General features: G+C 45.4%; 1 protein-coding gene across 5 annotated transcripts in view; it reads left to right on the forward strand.

Annotated features, from left to right (window-relative positions):
* Positions 1–7,644: 7,644 nt before the first annotated feature.
* NMT2 (N-myristoyltransferase 2) overlaps positions 7,645–21,620 on the forward strand; it is an 82,872-nt gene continuing 68,896 nt past the window's right edge. For 2 of the 5 annotated variants that reach the window (XM_081096487.1, XM_081096489.1), the window contains exon 1: positions 7,647–7,874. In XM_081096487.1, coding sequence (XP_080952613.1) covers positions 7,765–7,874 — 110 coding nt within the window. In that variant the 5' untranslated portion in view covers positions 7,647–7,764. Of the gene's footprint in view, positions 7,875–21,620 lie in introns of all 5 variants that reach the window. The other 3 variants (XM_081096486.1, XM_081096488.1, XM_081096485.1) reach the window with 2 other exon arrangements.

Here is a 21,620-nt window from a genome sequence, read left to right on the forward strand (position 1 = left end):
GCCAGCAATGCTGTTATGTCATCTGTCCCACTAAACAAGACCACTTGAACATTTAGTCTTCAACAGGGCTAAAAACAAAACAAAAAAACCCCAATAGTCTGTGACAGACAGTCTTGACTGGAAGATAAGCGCTGCCATGCTATATATCATTCCTAGCCTGTGTTGTCTCTATGCATCTGTGTTGTGCTTGACAATCTCTGAAGTGCTTTCTTTTGCACCACTTCCTGTATGAGCTGGGCAGCCTTATAGCAACCACATGGAATGGGTAGGGTAGCTAATATTGTCCCATTTTATAGCTAAGATAACTGACACTCTATAGCAGGGGTCCTCAAACTACGGCCCGCAGGCCACATGCAAATACAAATATTGTATTTGTTCCCGTTTTGTTTTTCTACTTCAAAATAAGATATATGCAGTGTGCATAGGAATTTGTTCATAGTTGTTTTTTTAAAACTATAGTCCGGCCCTCCAACGGTCTGAGGGACAGTGAACTGGCCCCCTGTTTAAAAAGTTTGAGGACCCCTGCTCTATAGGGTTAAGAGACTTGCAAAGGCTACATAGCTAGTAGGGGCTGAGACTTGAATGCCTTTGACCTCCCACTGGGAGTGAGTAGCTGTCCTCCTCTTTTGTCTCTCTAATTGCCCTCTGCTTCATGCTTAGAGGGACCAGTCATTGGATTTAGGGTTCTCCTGAGTAATCCAGGATGATCTCATCTTGAGATCCTGAGGTTAATTGCATCTGCAGAGATTCTTTTTCCAAATAAGGGCACATTTACAGCGGGATAGAACATAGACATATCTTTTGGAGACCACTGTCAACTCCCCTCAGATGTGAATTATGGAAATTGTACGACATGGTTGCTGGCTTCAAGAAGATTGTGATGGGGTTGAGGAGCCAAGGCATACTGTTCAGAGGCAATTCTCCAGGAGTCACTTACATTTCTCCATGTCTTGAAAGCAAGGCACTGACTGTTCTTTGTTCTGAATTATCTTTACAAGGATAATTATATAGCAAACAGCCTTGGAAGAGAGAGATGGTGTCCCTCTTCAGACACATTTACTTCCCATTATTAAAAATTTGGTTCACCTCCACCTTGAGCACTGTTGATGGGAATGCAAATGGTGCAGCTGCTATGGAAAACATTATGGCAGTTCCTAAAAATATTAAAAATATAATTACCACATGACCAGCAATGCCACTTCTGTGTATATCCCCAAAAGAGTTGAAAGCAAGGCTACGGACAGGTATGTACGGACAGGTACATATACCTATGTTCGTGGCAGAATTACTCATAATTGCCAAGAGGTGGAAGCAACCCAAGTGTCCATTGATGGATGAATGGATAAACAAAATGCAGTATTTACATGCAATCGAGTCGTATTATTCAGCCTTGAAAAGGAAGAAAATTCTGACACATGCTACAACATACATGAACCTTGAGGATACTCTGCTAGGTGAAATAAGCCAGTCACAGATGGAGAAATACTATATGATTAAATTTATATAAAGTACTTAGAGTAGTCAGAATTAATAGGGACAGAAAGTAGAATGGTGGTTTCCTGGGGTTGGGGGGGAAGGGAACATGGGAGTTGTGTATCTGTATAGTTTCAGTTTTTCTTTTTTTTTTTAAATCTTTTTATTTTTAAATATATTTTTACTAGAGGCCTGGTGCACAAAAATTTGTGCACTGGGGGGGGGGGGCGGGGGGGGGGCTCCCTCAGCCCAGCCTGTGCCCTCTCGCAGTCTGGGACCCCTCAGGGGATGACCACCTGCTGGCTTAGGCCTGCTCCCAGGGGGATTGGGCCTAAAATGGCAGTCAGACATCCCTCTGGCAGCCCAGAAGCCCTCGGGGGATGCCCACTTGCCAGCAGGGAGCAGACCTAAGCTGTAGTCGGGCATCCTTAGCGCTGCTGAGGAGGCAGGAGAGGCTCCCACCACCACCACTGTACTGGCAGCCATCAGCCTGGCTTGTGGCTGAGCAGAGCTCCTCCCATGTGAGAGCGACCTGACCACCAGAGGGCAGCTCCTGCATTGAGCATCTGCCCCCTGGTGGTCAGTGTGTGTCATAGTGACCAGTCATTCCCAGTTCTTCTGCTGTTAGGGTCAGTTTTCATATTACCCTTTTACTATATAGGATAGAGGCCTGGTGCATGGGTGGGGGCCAGCTGGTTTGCCCTGAAGTGTGTCCCAGATCAGGGTGGGGGTTCCACTTGGGTGCATGTCCAGCCTGGATGAGGGGATGGTGGCTGTTTGCAGCTGGTCACACACCCTTCAGGGTGGGGGTCCCCACTGGGGTGCCTGGCCAGTCTGGGTGAGGGGCTGAGGGCCGTTTTCAGGCTGGCGGGTGACTGAAGCTCCCAACCTCTCCTTTTTTCTTCTCTTTTTTAAATTCTGGGATTTATTTACCTTCTATGGCTGTCACTGGAGCTGAGAGCGGGCTTTAGCTCTGAGGCTCGGCTCCAGCTCTGAGACCTCGGCTGCTGAAAGCAGTTATCTGGGTTTGTTTGGGTTCTATAATTGTAACACTGTTGTGGTCCTGCTCGCTCCAGCTCTGACGGCTGAAAGCAGGTTTCTGGGGATTGTTTAGCTTCTATAATTGCAACATAGTTGCTTAGAGTGCAAGCTCAGAGGTCGGCAGTGGCAGGCGGGGAACCTTGGCTTCCTCCATCACTGGAGCAAGCAAGTCTCCTGTTCGCTTAAGCTGCCTGGCTGCCGGCCGCCATCTTGGTTGGCAGTTAATTTGCGTATCGCCCTGATTAGCTAATGGGAAGGGTAGCAAAGTTACGGTTAATTACCATGTTTCTCTATTATTAGATAGGATTTATTTCAGAGAGGAAGGGGAAGGAAGAGAGAGATAGAAACATCAATGATGAGAGAGAATCACCAATTGGCCACCTCCTGCACACCCCACATTGTGGATTGAGCCTGCAACCCAGGCATGTGCCCTTGACTGGAATTGAACCTGGGACCCTTCAGTCTGCAGGCTGAAGTTCTATCCACTGAGCCATGCTGGTCAGGCTAGTTTCAGTTTTTCAATATGAAAAAACTCTAAAGATTGGTTACATGACAATGTGAATATACTTAACACTACTAAATTACAGGCTTAGAAATGGTTAAGATGGTAAATTTTATGTGTATTTTACTGTCACTTTTTTAGAAAGCAAAAATTATATAATCCTACTAGAGGCCTGGTGCACAAAAATTTGTGCACTCGGTGGGGAAGGGGGGTCCCTCAGTCTGGCCTGTGCCCTCTTGCAGTCTGGGGGATGTCCACCTGCTGGCTTAGGCCTGCTTCCTGGGGGGTCGGGCCTAAGCTAGCAGTCAGACATCCCTCTGGCAGCCCGGGAGCCCTCTGTGGATGTCCACTTGCCAGCAGGGAGCAGACCTAAGCTGCAGTCGTACATCCTTAGTGCTGCTGAGGAGGCGGGAGAGGATCCCACCACCACCACCGCTGTGCTGGCAGCCGTCAGCCTGGCTAGTGGCTGAGCAGAGCTCCCCCTGTGGGAGCGCACTGACCACCAGAGGGCAGCTCCTGCATTGAGCGTCTGCCTCCTGGTGGTCAGTGTGTGTCATAGTGACCAGTCATTTCCAGTTGTTCTGCTGTTAGGGTCAATTTGCATATGACCCTTTTATTATATAGGATAGAGGCCTGGTGCATGGGTGGGGGCCAGCTGGTTTGCCCTGAAGGGTGTCCTGGATCAGGGTGGGGGTCCCACTGGGGTGCCTGGCCAGCCTGGGTGAGGGGCTGAGGGCCATTTTCAGGCTGGCCACACCCCCTTTAGGGTGAGGGTCCCCACTGGGGTGCCTGGCCAGCCTGGGTGAGGGGCTGATGGCTGTTTGCAGGTGGGCCATAGCCCTTTCAGTGTGTGTGTTGGGGGGTCCTGCTGGGGTGCCTGGCCAGCCTGGGTGAGGGGCTGAGGGAGGTTTTCAGGCTGCCCACAGCCCCTTGTGGGTGGGTAGGTCCTGCTGGGGTGCCTGGCCAGCCTGGGTGAGGGACTGATGGCCGTTTTCAGGCTGGCCACACCCCCCGGCGACCCAAACTCCTTTTTTTTCTTTTTTTTTTTCAGTGCCTCCTTGAGCGGAGGCCAGGGAGGGCTGGAAGCAGGTATCTGGGAGTTATTTATCTTCTATAATGGAAACTTTGTAGCCTTGAGCGGAGCCCAGGGCTGGCCAGGGCAGGCGGGAAGCTTGGCTTCCTCCATCGCCAGGGGCAACCCAAGCATCCTGCTCGCTCCAGCTCTGTGGCCACCACCATCTTAGTTGGGTTAATTTGCATATTCACTCCTGATTCGTTGGTGGGCGTGGGTTGTGGGTGTAGCAGAGTGATGGTTAATTTTCATGTTTCTCTTTTATTAGTGTAGATATAATAAAGAGGTAATATGAAAATTGACCATCACTCCAACACAAGTTGGCCACCCCCATGTGGTCAAAGATGGCCGCCCCCATGTGGACACAAGATGGCCAGCAGGGGAGGGCAGTTGTGGGTGATCAGGCCAGCAGGGGAGGGCAGTTGGGAGGGACCAGGCCTACAAGGGAGGACAGTTGTGGGGTACCCAGGCCTGCATGGGAGGGTAGTTGGGGGTGACCAGGCCAGCAGGGGAGGGCAGTTGGGGCAATCGGGCCGGCAAGGAAGCAGTTAGGCATCGATCAGTCTGGCAGGGGAGTGGTTAGGCGTGATCAGGCTGGCAGGCAGAAGCGGTTAGGGGCAATCAGGCAGGCAGGCAGGCAGGAGAGCGGTTGGGAGCCAGTAGTCCTGGATTGTGAGAGGGCTGTCCGACTGACTGGTGGGCCCAGTGGGTTCGGATCTAAGCGGGCAGTCAGACATCCCTCAGGGGGTCCCAGATTGGAGAGGGTGCAGGCTGGGCTGAGGGACAACGCCCCCCCCCCCCCCCCGCATGAATTTCATGCACCGGGCCTCTAGTAGTCTAAATAAAACCAGATCAATTATACAACTGTGGTCATCTGTAACAGCAGATGAGCCAGGCAGATAAGAAATTCCCAAGGGCCTGTTTTAGCTCACTGATAGCTACTCTACCGTACTCTCTTTCCCTAAATAAATCTTGGATCTGAGAGTCTGGAAGATGCCACTTGTTTCCAATCCCCCAAACTTTGGAAGTAAACCAGGGAAAGAAGCAAATACTTTAGAAGCATAGTGAGATTTTATACATGACAGTAAGATTTAGGGTCATCTCCAGGTCATCTGCAAACTTTGTCCTCCTTCAAACTATTAATAATGACAAACATTTACTAGTATATTATACTAGAGGCCTGGTGAATGAATTTGTGCATGGGTTGGGTCCGACCAGCTTGCACCAATTGGGGCTGATCAGGGCTGGCTGGCAGGGGTGGATGGGATGCTGGAGGTTGGCCGGCCAGGTGGAGGGGCCGCAGGAAGTTGGCTGGCCGGCCCCACTCCTGATTAGTCTGGTTGGCCAGCCACAGTGGGCGTCATAGCAAAGGGTTGTTCTAGTTATTCTAGTAATTCTGGTTGCTTGGCTTTCATATATATAAACTAGAGGCCCACTACATGGATTTGTTCACCAATGGGGTCCCTCGGCCTGGCTTGCACCTTCTCGTAATCCAGGACCCTTTGGGAGATGTCAGATAGCCAGTTTTGGCCTGATCCCCACAGGCCCTATCCAGATAGGAGGGAGCCCGATCCTGTGTGTTGAGCATCTGTCCCCTGGTGGTCAGTGTGCATCATAGCGACCAGTTGACTGGTCATTCAGTCATTCGGTCTTTAAGTTGCTTAGGGATATATATATATATATATATATATATATATATATATATATATAATTCCTTAATCCAGTATTGAACAGACATCTGGGCCAACTCTTTTCCATTCCAAGGAACAGATGTCCTCTCTTGTTGTTTTCTAGTGTTTAATTGGTTTTTGATGCTCTCATTTTATTTCTCTGAGATTATATTTCTTATTGATTTTGAGAGATTCTTAGTCAAAGTATTTTTAAAATTCAAATAAATATATATCTGCTATGCTTCCTTTGCTTTGTATTAGAAATCTTTTATTTTAAAAATATTTTTATTGATGTTTAGAGAGAGAGGGAGAGGAAGAGAGAAAGAAAAGTATTGATGTAAGCAAAACACCAATCTACTACCTCCCGCACTCTCCTACTGCGAATTGAGCCTGAAACCCAGGCATGTTCCCTGACCAGAAATCGAATGGGCAACCTTTGGGTGCACAGGACAATGCCCAACCAACTGAGCCACACCAGCCAGGGTTGCATTTTAGGTATCTTTTAGAGACCCCTTCAGGTAGGCTATAGTGACTGATCTAATAGACTCGGTCAGGATCCTATTGGTTACTCAACCAGGTTACTGTTAACCCAACTCTTCATGTTTACAGGAATAAGCTGCAGGAAATTCAGTGATCTATATTTGCCTTTATCCTAGAGTCTGAAGCCAGAGGCCACATGTAACTTTCTACCTCAGAAATAGTTGCAATTGTGAAAAGCGGTATTGTATTCCTTCAGGTTTTGGCCCAATTTTGCACTTCTTATGTTCAGAACCTCAGCTGGCTTAACATCAGTCAGTCATAAAAGGCTGATGGACTTTGAAATCGCTCTGTAATTTTTGTCTTTAGCTACTTCTATTGCATTGCATTTTAAGGGCATAGCCTCCCTTGGGGGGAGGGGGGCGTCACAAAATGTTCCTAATACCTTCTGCAAAAAAATGTCAGGTGGTTTTTAAAAGTCCTATTTCCCTCATTGAGTAGTTTCTGATGATTATCTTTCCATTGCCTCTGGAAAACATTCTGTGGCCTGGCGAGACCTTGACCACCACTCAGCACAGGAAAGCAAAGGAAGCGCTGCTGTGTACAGATGGCAACAACAAATAGGAATCTGAACTTCATTTGCCTCTTATGTGGCAATCCACGGAGCACCTGTTTTCCCTCCTCCGTTTACGGGAAGAGATTGTTTTAACCTAAAAAGCCACCGACTTTTGCTTGGAGGTCTAGGTCATGACCTTCACTTGGGGAAGCCCCAGTGGTCTGCATGAAACTGCCCAATCCCCTACGTAACTCCCTATCATCGTGGACAACATCTCCACTTCCCCCCAACGGGGTTGTTGTGGTCTGAGCCAACTGTCTGCGTCCAGCGAAAACAGGCGCCGCTCCAGAGTTTTTCTGTCAAGAGTTTAAGGGTTTCGAGCCAGATTGGAACAGGTGGAAAGGCTGGAAGCCCTGTTTTGACTTTGATTTGCTACTGTATTGGAAATTAGGTATAGATATATGGAATTTTTTAAAAGTGTACATGGTGGGTGGTGCGGGGAAGGCTTCTGGAAATCTCTTGGCACGCCTGCTCCTGAGTCAGAAATCTCTGCCGTGGTTCAAAGCGCTCGCCAACATGTAGCGATGTAACATCGCGTGGCCTGTGATCCAAAAATGAAGACGCGCAGGATTTGACATCTGCAGGCTGCGGCATTCAAAGACAGACGCGGGGCTGAGGCGCGGGACTGGCTTGGGTTCCAGGGCTCGCCCCTGGCGGCCCGCCTCCGGTTCACATCCCACAGCCCGCGGGTCTCCCCACGCCCGCCCTCCCCGCACCCCGCGGGGTGTCGGCAGGGAGCTGAGCGCGGTGGGCGGGCCGGGCGGGGCGGGGCGGGGCGGGCGCGCGCGCCGCGGCTCGGGCTCTGAGCGGACGGCGGGCGGCACTAGAGGGAGCTGCTCGCGCCGCCGCGGCCGCCGCGCTGGCCCCCGCGCTCGCGGCCCCTGGCGCCGCCTCCGCAGCCCGCGCCGCCGCGATGGCGGAGGACAGCGAGTCTGCAGCCAGCCAGCAGAGCCTGGAGCTGGACGACCAGGACACTTGCGGCATAGACGGGGACAATGAGGAGGAGACCGAGCACGCCAGAGGGTAGGCGCGCGGGAGCCTCGGGCTCCGCTCGGACGCGGGTCTTGGGGCGCGGGCGGCGCCCTCCGCCGCTCCGAGGGGGCGGGGGTCCCCGCGTGGGTGCGCCCGGCCCGAGACCGTGGTGAGGGCGGGTCGCGCGGCCGGCGGCGCAGTGGCAGCGAGGCCCCGTGGTGGGCGGGGAGGCCGGGGCCCGGTGCGGGGGACCGGCGACCGGCGGCGCCGCTGTCACCTGCCACGCGGCCCATCGGCCCTCGCGCATTCCCGCCGCCGGCCCGCCCCGTGTGTGTCTCGATGGGACCGAGGGAGGCGCGGCCCCCTTCCCGTTATGGTGGTCCGGTTGGTGGGGGGAGTCGTCCTTCTCTCTCGGTTCCGTATCCTCTCCCGAAGTCCTCCAGACCCTCCCACCCCGCCTCCAGCTGCCGCCACCGCCAGAAATGAAAGAGGAGCTGAGCTGCTGGCCAGCGAGTGGTGCAGATTTGCCCCCGCTCCCCGGCGGGGGCTGCAGAAAGTTGTGTTTCCCCTGCACCTCTCGCCTCGCGCCCCGCCGGGCAGGGGGCGCCCCTGGGGTCCCGGCCTGGGCGCCCCTGGCGACGCGCAGGGTTGCCGCGCCGAGCGCGTCCGCAGACCCTGTCTGCTTAGCTCTCCAGAGCAGGGCTACCCCCTGATTGCATGTCGGCCTTGGGGTCAGGTCCCGCAGCCCTCACCAGACCCAGCTTGTAGCGACAGCTTTCGATCCTCAAGGCCAAACACACAGTGCGTTTTCACACCTGGTCGGGTTTCGCCTGCCTTTTCACAGGGTCCCTTTTCTCCCCCGCGGACTGGATTTGCTCTCCTTCGGAGAAAAGATTGCTTCCGGTTAAGGGTGGTATTGAAGTTCTCTTTTCAGCGGCGGGGGGTCATTTTAAATAAAGACTGGCGTCCTTAAAGGTGGTGTTTGCAGTGACCAGCCTTTCCCCGTTGGATTCAAACTATGCGCAGGCACGGAACACTTCATGCTGCCCCTGATAAGTAAGATTTTGCAAACTGTGGTGACTGATGAAGAAGTGGGTCAGCTTAAAACCATGATAAGGGAGCCCTTAGTCACAGATGGCTTATTTATTCAGTTCATGCAGAGGATTCTTTAAATGATCGGTGATTTAAGTGTAAAGCATTTGCATTCTATTTAACATCTGCTTGAAGATTTATTTAAGATAGGAACTTTCACTGAGCTTTAATGTGTTATGAAATATTAAAAGAGATCAAAAAGAAAAGCTGACTAGCTGTAAATCCCATTTGCGAGTTGCTTTTCTTATTATATTTGCAGTGAATACTTCAGTGGCAGCTGCAAGTACCCTACTAGTATGCTATAATTCAAGTCTAGAATGCTTTTTTAAATAAGAGAGGAAAGGAAATTCTACAGAAATCTGAGACCGAGTTTTGTTTACACAGTGATAGAAATTTGCCTATGATAGCTGTCTAAGTGTAGACATGTTTTTGAAATGGCCAGAAATGGACCCAGATGCAATGTGGTAGATTACCCCAAAACTTCAGCACCTGTCCATTATCTTTCTGGAGTAAGCCTAGGACTTTTCCTTCTCCCCTGTAATTCTGCTTATTGTTCTTGTTCTTTGAAAGTTTGATTAGTACTTCTTTGCTTATTACAACAGTCAAAAATACCCACAGTACAAAGAATTATTCATCTCTGTGCCTGTTGATTGGGGCCTGTCCCTAGCAGCTTTGCTGTAGGCTCCTTGAAGTTCCCAAGTTAGCACCTGAAGTCATCTCCATGCCCTCTTCAGTTTTTAGTTTTGTACATTAGCACATTAAATATATGTTAGCATGCTTACTCAGAATTTCGGAACGCCCAGTGGACTGAAATGTTTTAACCCGGAGCAGATAACGTAGCTCCTAGTGGTAGAGATTGATTTCATGGGTTTATAGTTTATTAAGATTATAAGGAGATTAATAAAAATCCAAGTTGCTGTGCTTGTTGGGCTGTTTTTTAAAATTTAAAGTAGATAATATTTGCCAAATTTGGGGGAGTAATTATGTGGGGGTTTTTTGGTGGTTTTTTTTTTGGCTTGTGCATTGATGATATGGCTCAATAGAAACTTAGATTTTTTTTTTAAAGTAGCTCACGTTTGTAAATGTAAAAATTTGAGACTCTCTTTTTCTATTCTTGGCTTCTTTATTCTCCACCAATGTAAATTGAATGACAAATAAAGAGATTTTTTTTTACCTCTAGGTATAGGTCAGTACACAAAGTGGTGATTTATTAATTAGTACTCTTGTGGCCTGAAACGATTAATTTACCCCCACAATTGAATATAATGTATTTACTAGTTGTTTCAGACATATTAAGTTAAAACTAGAGTGTCAGATAAAAAGGAAATTATCACATTAGGTTTTGTTCCCAATATACATATTACTGTATGTGCTTTTCCTTTCATTTTCATAGGATTTTCTTTATGAACTAAAAAGATTATTTCATTTTGTGGGTAATGGTGGAAGTTCAAGAATGAAATATTATTTATGTTCAATTAAAAGCAATGGCTTGTGTATTATACTTGCATCTCACTTTTTTTATATCTTACTTTTCATGGAAAATGTGTTCTTTGTTTAATTTTTTGGCCCATCCAAGTACAAAAGTGGCATATCACTATAAAAATTCCACAAAATTCTAAAAATCATGGGGAAGGGGAGGGATTGTTCATTTTAAATAGACTCTCTATAGCTGAAAAAGTGTAGTTTTTTTTATTTTCAAATAATATGCAACAATTACAACTAGACTAACAGAAGGGTACCTAGAAAGATTCTTTAAGTAACTTGCTTTAACAAATAATTTACAACTAGGGGAAGTAAGTAGGTCTTTGTAAAGGTCATGAGGGAACTTGAAAACTTTAAAGCAAATTAAAAGCTCTAAGGTAATCTTGTTTAAAATACTGTTACTTCCTTAGCAAGGACTTTCTGTAGGTAAAAATTAACTTCAGCTATCTTCTTGTCCTTGCACCATTGATACGCATTTTCTCCATTTGTCAAATACATTGGGCCATGGTCATTATCTCTTATTCAGCCTACCATCCCACATTAAACATACTTATTGCCCAGTGTTGGGACAGGGTCACACAGTTGGCCCCAAATAAAAGTTAGCATTTAAGTTGGCAACAAAACCAAAACTCTCTTCTTGCTTTACCAATACTGACTTTCAGAATGTACATTTCCAGACACATTGATGTTTTTCATCTTCTTTCCATGCACAGAGCTTCTCCCTCAATATTCACGATGGTAGAACAGGAGCACGTGCCAAGAATATTTATGTAGGAAACAAAATAAGCACATATGAATATGCCTTTGTTGGAAGATAAATAACTAAATTATTCCCCGGGATATATAAAAGATTTTTTAATATTTGAGGGCTATTCCCATACCTTTCAAATGTTTTTTTTTCCCCTTAGAAAAATTAAAGATGTGGTATTTGGCAAACATTAAAACTTTGGAATTCTTTTAACAAAGAATATAATCTCTCCTTTCACCCCTAATTTAGAAAAAGAAAAAATAACTTCTTTTCTGTGCAGTATTTTGTTACTTCTGACTTTCTCTGTGGAGATTGGTTGTGGGACCCTTCTCCTTTGTCAACTGTGAAATCAATGGGACAATGCAAAAATAACGGCACCCTGGCCCGCAGGGGTCAGTGGTTAGAATGTCAGCCTGCACACCAGAGGGTGGTAGGTTCCAACCGGTGCAGGCCCTCTCCCCCCACTCTGTGGGCGCTTGCTAGAGCCAATCATTCACTGTGATGTGTCTCTCTCAGATCGACCTATCTCTCCTCTTTCTCTCTGTCTTCTTCCTCTCTCTCTCCCCTTCCACCTCCCTTCCATTCTAAAAATCTGGCAAAAATATCCTCACTCCTTGGGTGACGATTTAAAAAATAACTGCAACTCTCAATCAATTTTTCTGTTTTTCTCTTTATGATGGAAAATTTAAGAGATAATTTAAAGCTGCCCTTTCTGAACTTGATCTGTTATCAGTTGTATAAATCTAAATGGAAAGGTGTGTTAACAGCCTTTGTACAAGGAACCTCCCCAAGTCAAGAACGATATAGTTTGAAGTTATCAAATGGCTGCTCAGACTTGCATGTGAAATGGTGTACCACCTTTGAGCCCAGAACAAATCCTTCCCAGAGCTTGGCTAAGCTATAGAAACTTTCTAAGTATAGAATACGTACTGTGCCGTCTTGAAATTGTTCATTAACACAAGTATATGCAATATATATATATAAAGGAGTCACTGGTTATCTCAGAGATTGGAGCCAAATTCTGTAGTAAGTTCAAGAAAGAGGTTGGTTGATTGGTATGTTGTTATTCCATCTGAAATATGTTAATGGCCTTTACTCATTATAAGAGTAAAATATGCTCATTAAAAATTCAAACAATAGGATTTATATGCTAGCATATAGGCCTAACCAATGGACACAGACAACAGGGTGGGTGAGGGCATGAGTGGGAGGGATGGGGGGTAATATGGGGATAAGGACACATACATAATATCTTAATCAATAAAAAAAATTTCAAACAATAAAGTGTATAGTGAAAGCCCCTGGTATCTTATTACCACTATTTACAGTTTAATCAACTCATATTTTAATACACATATAAAGTGTGTAGTTAACATAAATAGGATCATATTTTACATATACTCATTTGTTACCTTGTATTTTTCATTGACTATTAAAGTTCTCTGGTAGAACTTTCTATGTTGATGGAAATATCCAAAGCAGAGGTCACTAGCCACGAATTTCAGGTCACTAAACTGAATTTTTAGTTTCATTTAATTATAATTAATTTAACCCAGTGTGGGCAGTGTCTCGCATATTGGACAGCTCACATCATATCCTACCTTTGAATTTTGTAAGCTTTTGTGGTACTCAGAATACTTCTTTATTCTTTTCTTGTCTTTTGCAGAATATGTCAGATTTTCATTCTTTTTTTTCCTTTGGTGATTTAGAAGCTCTATAGCCTACTTTTGTTCTTCAGGGAGTTATCTTTAAATTTTGAACAGGCATGACTTATCTGTATTTCTCTAGGAATGTAAAAAATTAACCATTCTCCAAAATATTTAACTGAATAAGAAAAAAATGTGTAGAATGTTTTGACTTTCCCTTCTTTACTTTTCCTAGGTTTTGTTGAAATAATCTGGAATTTTAATTCCATGTGGCTTCTTTTATTTTTGCTCTTATATTCGTGAAAGCTTTTTTCATAACAGTTATAGTCACATCCATAGTATCAAAACATCTTACACTTTTCCTGACAGCTTTACTGTTTTTTGTTTTAATCCTCACCCAAGGATGTTTTTTCTATTGCTTTTTAGAGAGAATGGAAGAGAGGGGAAAGACAGAGAGAAACATTGATGTGAGAGAAACACATCGATTGGTTGCCTCCTGCACGAGCCCCGACCAGGGCTGGGGCTGGGGAGGAGCCTGCAACCAAGGTACGTGCCCTGACCAGAATCGAATCTGGGACCCTTCAGTCCGCAAGCTGAGGGTTGCACTATCCACTGAGCCAAACAGGCCAGGGCAGCTTCACTATTTTTATTGCTTACCTCTATTCTTTGTAAACCACACCCTCTTTTTTTGAGGACTTTTTCTCATTTTTTTTTGTTAGAATGTACAGATGATTTATTTTCTGAATTCTTGTATGTTTGAAGATGCCTTTCTTTTGCTCTCACGAATTACATGGTGTAATCCTATATAATAAAAAGCCAGAGGCGTCCCTACCAAAACGACCAGAGACCAGACCACCACAGCCCCTTGTGGGCTGGCCCAGCCCCCAAGCAAGCAGTTAGGGGCAATCAGGCAGGCAGGCAGTATGGTTAGGGGTGATCAGGTAGGCAGACCAGTAGTTAGGGGTGATCAGGTAGGCAGGTAAGTGGTTAGGGGAGATCAGGTAGGCAGACGGCCCCTCGCTGGGCTGGCCCTGCCCCCTAAGCAAGCAGTTAGGGGCAATCAGGCAGGCAGGCAGTGTGGTTAGGGGTGATCAGGTAGACAGACCAGCAGTTAGGGGTGATCAGGTAGGCAGGTAAGTGGTTAGGGGAGATCAGGTAGGCAGACGGCCCCTCGCTGGGCTGGCCCTGCCCCCTAAGCAAGCAGTTAGGGGCAATCAGGCAGGCAGGCAGGGATGATCAGGTAGGCAGACCAGTGGTTAGGGGTGATCAGGTAGGCAGGCTAGCCATTAGGGGAGATAAGATAGGCAGACGGCCCCTTGCTGGGCTGGCTTTGCACCCAAGCAAGCGGTTAGGGGCAATCAGGCAGGCAGGAAGGCAGAGTGGTTAGGGGTGATCAGGTAGGCAGATGGCCCCTCGCAGGACTGACCTCGTTCCCCAGCAAGCAGTTAGGGGTGATCAGGTAGGCAATCAAGTGGTTAGGGGTGATCAGGTAGACAGGCTAGCAGTTAGGGGTGATCAGGTAGGCAGATGGCCCCCTTATGGCTGGCCCTGCCCCCCAGCAAAAAAAGAGGGAGGCCCAGGCCAGCCAAGCTCTCACACCCCAGCCTGTTGCCTGCAGAGGGCGGCCACCGGTGGCAGGGGAGGGGGGGTGCAGCACAGCACAGATGGCAAGCAGTGGCAGCTGCAGGGGTGGGGCCAGCTGCCTGCAGCGGGGGAGGGGAAGCCCCCGATGGGCCCTGATCTCAGGCCAGGCCTAGGGACCCTACCCGAGGGGTCCTGGGTTGTGAGAGGGTGCAGGCCGGGCTGAGGGACCTCCCCGAGTGCACGAATTTTCATGCACTGGGCCTCTAGTTCTGTAATAATAATTTTCCTTCCATCTCCATAAACATTGTTCTATTATCTTCTAGCCTTTAGTGTCACAGATGTTGTTTCTCTGCCAATCTGCTTCTCTTATATAGGAAACCTTATTCTTTTTCTTTGTTTTGATTTGTGCTTAGTCTAAAAGTATCTAGGATTTTTCTCTCTTTCTATAACCCAAGGGTTTCCACAACCTTTTACCTTCTACGATCACTGTTTTCCTTAATAAGTAAACAAAATGGCTTAGAGTCATACATGGGGACTGAGGTTTTCTTGGTCCTCTGGCACATCCATGCTACTGCCAGCTCCCCCATCACTAGCTCCATGTTTTGGGCCCTTTTAGTATTTCTCCTTAGACATTACCCTGTCCAAATACAGTTAGCTCTCTTTCATTCCTACCCCACGCCAAGAATTACTAATATAAGCCACTTGCTTGTGCATATCATTTACTGATGGTTTTGTAAATGAGAGGGAAGGTTTGATTATAGCATAGGCAGAAAACAACTTCAAATTCAATGTCAGGCATCATCGTCCACCAAAGGGAATGTGTTACTGCCCCCTGTGGGCCATCTCTTCCTGCAGTGTTCTGGGAAGTCCTCTCTCTGAGAGCAGTCTCTTAATTGTCCAAAATTCAAGGTCTAGCTCCACTGCCCTTTTCTCAAAAACAAACAAACCAACCTGAAGTGATTCCCTGCACAGGACGTTGTTACTTCTGTGCGTTGTTGAGATTGGCTGTGAGAAATTCTTCTCCACCTCTTTTCCAAATTCAGGGTCCAGCTCCACTGTCCTTTCTTTTATGAAAACTTCCATGGTCATTGTAACCCAAGGTCCTCCCGCCTTTACTGAATGTATCCTTTACGTGGTACCTTTCCACCAGTCACATCCCCCTGCCCCCATCTCCCCAGTCATCTTCTAAGGCAGATCATTGTCTTACTGCAAAAAAATCTGTGCCTCATAGAGATAAGTGATTTGTCTAGGGTCACATGGCTGGTAAGTGGGCAAGAGAGTTTTTTGTGACTGTTATTTAATGTGTGCGTGTAACATCATCTACAAATGGACTCAAATTAAAGAAGGTTTTATTTTATTTATTTTTTATATTTTGGGGGGTTAATCCTCACTCGAGGATTTTTTCTCCATTGATTTTCAGAGAGAGAGCGGAAGAAAGGGGAGAAGAGAGAAACGTTGATGTGAGAGAGACCCAGGTACATGTCCTTGACCAAGAATCGAACCCTAGACCCTTTGGTGCTCGGGCCTACTCTTGAACCACTGAGTCACACCAACCAGGGCAAGAATGTTTTATTTTAAATATAAGCAGTTTACCTCAAAATAAAGTATGGTAGAGCTGTATTAGACTAGAATTGGGACCAGCAGTTCGCAAATTCAGGGTCTACCTATCTCTCTAGCCTTCTTCTGTTAGCTACTGATTGCTTGAAGACTGTTCCTTGGTTCACATTCTGCAGAAAGGATCTCATTGGTTTCTGGACAGCAAGGCATGGTCCAGTCAGCTGTGGTAGAGGGCGGGAAGGTGGAGGGAGGGGATTATCATGCGGTACAACAAGGCCACTTAGGCCACACCCAGATGAGGGGACAATTTGCATATTAGCTTTTTATTATATAGGATTATAACGGATGGGGAGACTGAGGCTTATTCAAGTTTAAATAATTTATGCAGACCACATCTCAGATTAAAACTTAGATCATGGGCCTTTCACCGACTATAAAAACTTGCCGTTGTAATGAACTACATGGTCTCATAGACCATAAATAAGTAAAATAGAGTAATTTGTTTGATACTGTTTCAAGGTTATCTCCGCATAAGTCCTAGATTGCCAACTTAAGTGCTTCTGAAGCAAAATTCATCAATGTAATGGGTACCCTAATGTCAATGAATTTAAAATAAATGAATAAATGAAAATAATAGCTAATTTTATGAACTCCTGGTTTGCGCTTCCTACTTTGTATATACTTGTTTTAAAAAATATTGCAGTTTGATTAGAGAACCGTTTTAAGTGTCTCTTCGGGTCTCCTAAAGGACTGCTTTTAATTATAGCATCAATACAGTTTGCAGGGAGGTCTCTTTTCTTTTTCTTTCCCGGGTGTCTCATCTCCCTTTGGATCAGGTTCAGTAGCTGCCCAGGTGTAGCCTCATACACACCAGCATCGTTTTCCTGGTGCCCCTCCCCCAGCACTGCAATCATGCAGGCCTCTACAGCGTCAGTTTCCTGTAAGAAGCAAATGGGCGGGGAATGTGGTATTGAGCATCTCTGGGTGCCAGCGCTTCTAGAGGAAACCTGTGCAGCAAGCAGGTACCCAGCTCTCATGCCCAGCCTGTTTAGCACTCGAGGTGGGAGGGTAATGCTTTTCTTTTTTAAATTTTATTTTTCAATTACAGTTGACATTCAGTATTATTTTATATTAGTTTCAGGTGTACACCATGGTGGTTAGACAATTATATAATTTACCAAGTGATTCCCCCCAATATTTTAAGTACACAGCTAGTACCATACATAGTTATTACAGTACTGTTGAGTGCTTTTGAATCCCTATAAGTTAGTGGCCTATCATGCTCTCCTAGCTGCAGAAGAAAATGCAGGGCACCCATTGGGGGTCCCTTACTGACTCGGGATTTAATTTTAGAGTTTCTGTTTTGTTAGCACATTTGGCTCTGTTACTGGCTTCATACACAAACATCAGGGAAATATGGGCTCCTTTATTCCCACAGCTGTGTTCACTCAGTGTTCAAATTCATGTAGTACTTTCCGAGATAAAGGTGGTGATTCATTTAATATGATAATTTCCCATAGTTTCTTCTCTCTCTTGTTTAAAAAAAATATTTTATTGATTTTTTACAGAGAGGAAGGGAGAGGGACAGAGAGTTAGAAACATCGATGAGAGAGAAACATCGATCAGCTGCCTCCTGTACACCCACCCCTCACTGGGGATGTGCCCGCAACCAAGATACATGCTCTTGACCAGAATCAAACCTGGGACCTTTCAGTCCGCAGGCCGATGCTCTATCCACTGAGCCAAACCGGTTAGGGCTCTCTCTCTTTTTTTTCATGATGGGGTGGGGTAGGAGTAATACTTGTGTTTCACTACCCTCTGGGAATTTATTAACATTTTATGGGAAATGAAGAAAGAACCAGGGAATGAATTTTGTTTTGTTTTCACAACTGAAGTTTTTTTTTTAATCTTTATCAGAATCACATCAATTTTAATGTAGAGTGTTAGACTGTATCCTCAAGGAAAAAAGACAATGCCATGGTCTATTCATATGTACATTTTCCTTTTCACATATTTACAAAATTGCAGATATACCATTCCTATTGTCTTAGAAGTTCCTGTTTGTCATTCGGTACACCTTGAACAATTTCCCAAGGCATTTCAAAGCCCTCTTCTGATCATATGAAGTTGCTCGCCAGTCCATCTGTGACTCTATAGAGAGTATCATCATTTGCTTAGGCAGCTATTGTTGGGCCCCTTCTCCAAAACAACCCCGTTTTTCCCTGGAACATGGAGTGTCTTTCTCCTCTCTCCCATTGGCTAGAGCAGCGGTTCTCAACCTGTGGGTCACAACCTCTTTGGGGTTCGAACGACCCTTTCACAGGGGTCGCCTAAATACATCCTGCATTTCAAATATTTACATTACAGTTCATAACAGTAGCAACATTACGGTTATGAAGTAGCAACGAAAATAATTTTATGGTTGGGGGTCACCACAACATGAGGAACTGTATTAAAGGGTCGCGGCATTAGGACGGTTGAGAACCACTGGGCTAGAGTGTGCATGCAGTGGGAAGTCACTGTGGACCCACTGAGCCCAGCAGCATTCTCAGGGTGGCCAAGAGCAAGGTAGACAGAGCCTGGCTCATCTTCTTTTTGCAGAATCCCCCATGAGGGAAGCTGAGACTTTTCCATGAAACAATTAAAATTGAGCTCCTGTGTCAGATGTTGCTATTATTTTGGGACTCAACTACTCACAGTCTGACCTGTGTGCTAACTAATATTACATCTGTATATTAGCTTTGGCTTTATCAACACCTTAATTTTTAAATTATTTTTGAATAGGTAGTATGAGCATATGGCACAAAATTCAAAAGGCACAAAAGGGTATCCAGTATAAAGTAAGTCTCATTCTCTCACCACTGAGTTCCCCTCCCATAAGCAGCTACTCTTGCCAGTTTTTGGCTTGTCTTCTGGTGGTGTTCTCTACATACCCAGGGTTATTTGTGCATGCACAGTTGTGCTTGCACGTGCATTCGATGTTCCATTGCTGCTCTTCAGTTTTTCACTTAACAGTGTATATTGGAAGTCATTATCTATATATCGAACCATATAGACAGATCTCATTTTTTAAAGCTGCATGTCATATTGTTGAATAGTTGTACCATTATTTTTAATCTGCCCCTGTTAATACATCATGAGGTTGCTTCCAATCCTTTGTGCTAATAAAACAGTGCTGAAATTAATATCCTTGAATGTATATCACTTCTCCAGAATATTTTTTTAAATTTCAGAATATTTCTTAATATTTTATTTATTTTTAATCCTCACCCCAGGATTTTTTCCATTGAGTTTTAGAGAGTGGAAGGAGAAGGGAAAGAGGAAGAGAGAGAGAGAGAGGGGAGGGGGAGAGAGAAAGACATGGGAGAGAGACACCCATTGGTTGCCTCCCGCATGCACCCTGATTGCGGCCGGGGATTGAACCTGCAACCAAAGTATGTGTCCTTGACTGGGAATTTAACCCAGGACCTTCCATCTGAGGTTGGACGCTCTAACCACTGAGCACAACTGGCCAGGGCCTATTTCTTAATATTTTAAAATCTTTTCCAACTAACAAGTTTTAGGGAGTCAGTGTGATATGTTGAAGTGAGTAGTAAGGCTGGAGGCAGGAACGTCTGCCACTAACCTTCACTTTGATTTTAGATTAGTCACTTAACCTCTCTTTTCTTTTTTTCTTTTCTTTTTAATATATTTTATTGATTTTTTACAGAGAGGAAGGGAGAGAGATAGAGAGCTAGAAATATCGATGAGAGAGAAACATCGATCAGCTGCCTCCTGCACATCTCCTACTGGGGATATGCCCGCAACCCAGGCACATGCCCTTGACCAGAATCGAACCTGGGACCTTTCAGTCCGCAGGCCGACACTCTATCCACTGAGCCAAATCGGTTTCGGCGACCTCTCTTTATACATGTCTTCATTAGTGAATTGAAGAGTTTGTCTCTCAAAGTCTTATGATTTAATAAGTACATACTTTGTCCTGGCCCGATCCCTATCCTCAGGGATAACAGAGTCTGGGAAGAAACTGGGTTGAACAGTCAGTACACAAGCCCATGGGTAGACCATACACCTTGTGCCTCAGGTGCCCATCATGCCCTATTGATCTTCTTGGATTAATTTTCTGCTGTTACAGCCCAGGGGTAAGAGGGAAAAGATAAATGTTGGCAAGAGAGATCCCAGTCCTGCCTTCTCTCTTGGCTTGTCCCAACTTTAAGCTATCCCTTGTAGGCATCATCAGCCCATTTCTCTGAGTTCTGGTATGTTTCTGTCCTTTTCTCTTTACCATCCCAAAGTAGGCGATGACCTTTAACTCCCTTCTGGATTTGGTGGGTCATATCCTTTTATTTTGGAGAACTCCAGGTTCGCCTTTGAGATTGCCATTGAGAAGTGCCCTCTGCACAGCCTCACCTTTGCCTGTGACCCTTTACTTTGCCCATTGAAATCCTGTTTTCTATCTTCTGACCTTTGTTCTTGGTCACATGTTACAGTCTTATCTCTCAGCCCTTCTCAATTGCACTACCCTGTTTTCTCTATTTTTGTTATTCTCTACTTCTGAGCCATCTGTCCCTGGAATCCCTTAGCCTGCATATGCTGTGGGTCTGTTCTGAGTTAGGAACGGACCATTATCTTATTGCTATCGCAACCTCACTGTTCCTCCTCAAATATTTAACTGCCTGAGATGGCATTTTTCCTTCCATACCATTCATAGCTTGCCCCTTAATCCTTCACAAGATTTTTTCGGGGGACGGGGGAGCATTTTTTGTTTTTTGCTACATTCTGTAACTACGAGGATTTTAATTTAAATATGAGACATTCCTTTAATGAAAGAATTGACTAGGTCCATGATTAGCATTGGGATATACAAAAGAGGGAGGAGGAGGGAGGGAGGGAGGGGTGAAAGAGACACATCGATTGGTTGCCTCCCAATCGATGAAATGAAAATCAGATATGCAAGGAATTTAGAAAAACATTTGTGAGCATGAGTGATTAAAGGCTATAGGAAATAGGGTAATTTTTTACTAATTTGGACTATCATGAAGGATATACTCTGCCAATTCCTTCAAGCTTTTATTTTTTAATTGATTTTTCTAATTGTTTTGTTCATCATTTCATATTTAGGAAGCAGTTTTACTGAAGAGGCAAATAAGTAAGCCTTTAAGAAATTTGTTTGTTAAATAGCTGAGCAATTCGTATTTAGTCTTTCAATTATATATGCTGATTTTAAAGATTCATAACAAATCTCTGGCATTTAAAATATGTCCTCCTTTCTTTTGATCTTGGACAATCTGCAAAGATAGGTCTTCACAAACTAAACTTCACACTAGATTAGTTTCTGGCCAATGAGTCTTGATAAAATTTTATTATGATTTAATATTAACTCATTAGAATTGGGCTTTTAGGGTGCATCGGATGTGTTTGTTGGTAATGTAATAATCATGGAAGGAGAAGTCTAATGAGATATAACATTCCCCGTATTTAGATTATGGTAAGAGTGGAAAGAATTGAAAACTTGGAAACAGCTCAGTGAAGACCTGTCTTTGCAGGTTGTCTAAGATCAAACAGCTCAGGGGATTAGTTAAAGTGTAGCTCAGAAGCCAGCCAATGGAGTCATCCAGGTTCTACTCCAGCCAGGCCTGCATTGAATCAAGGGCTTCTGGTTCAGTCACTGCCCTGAGGCAGCCACGCTCT

This window comes from Myotis nattereri (genome assembly GCF_964212035.1).
Source record: "Myotis nattereri genome assembly, chromosome: 1".
Lineage (NCBI taxonomy): Eukaryota > Metazoa > Chordata > Mammalia > Chiroptera > Vespertilionidae > Myotis > Myotis nattereri.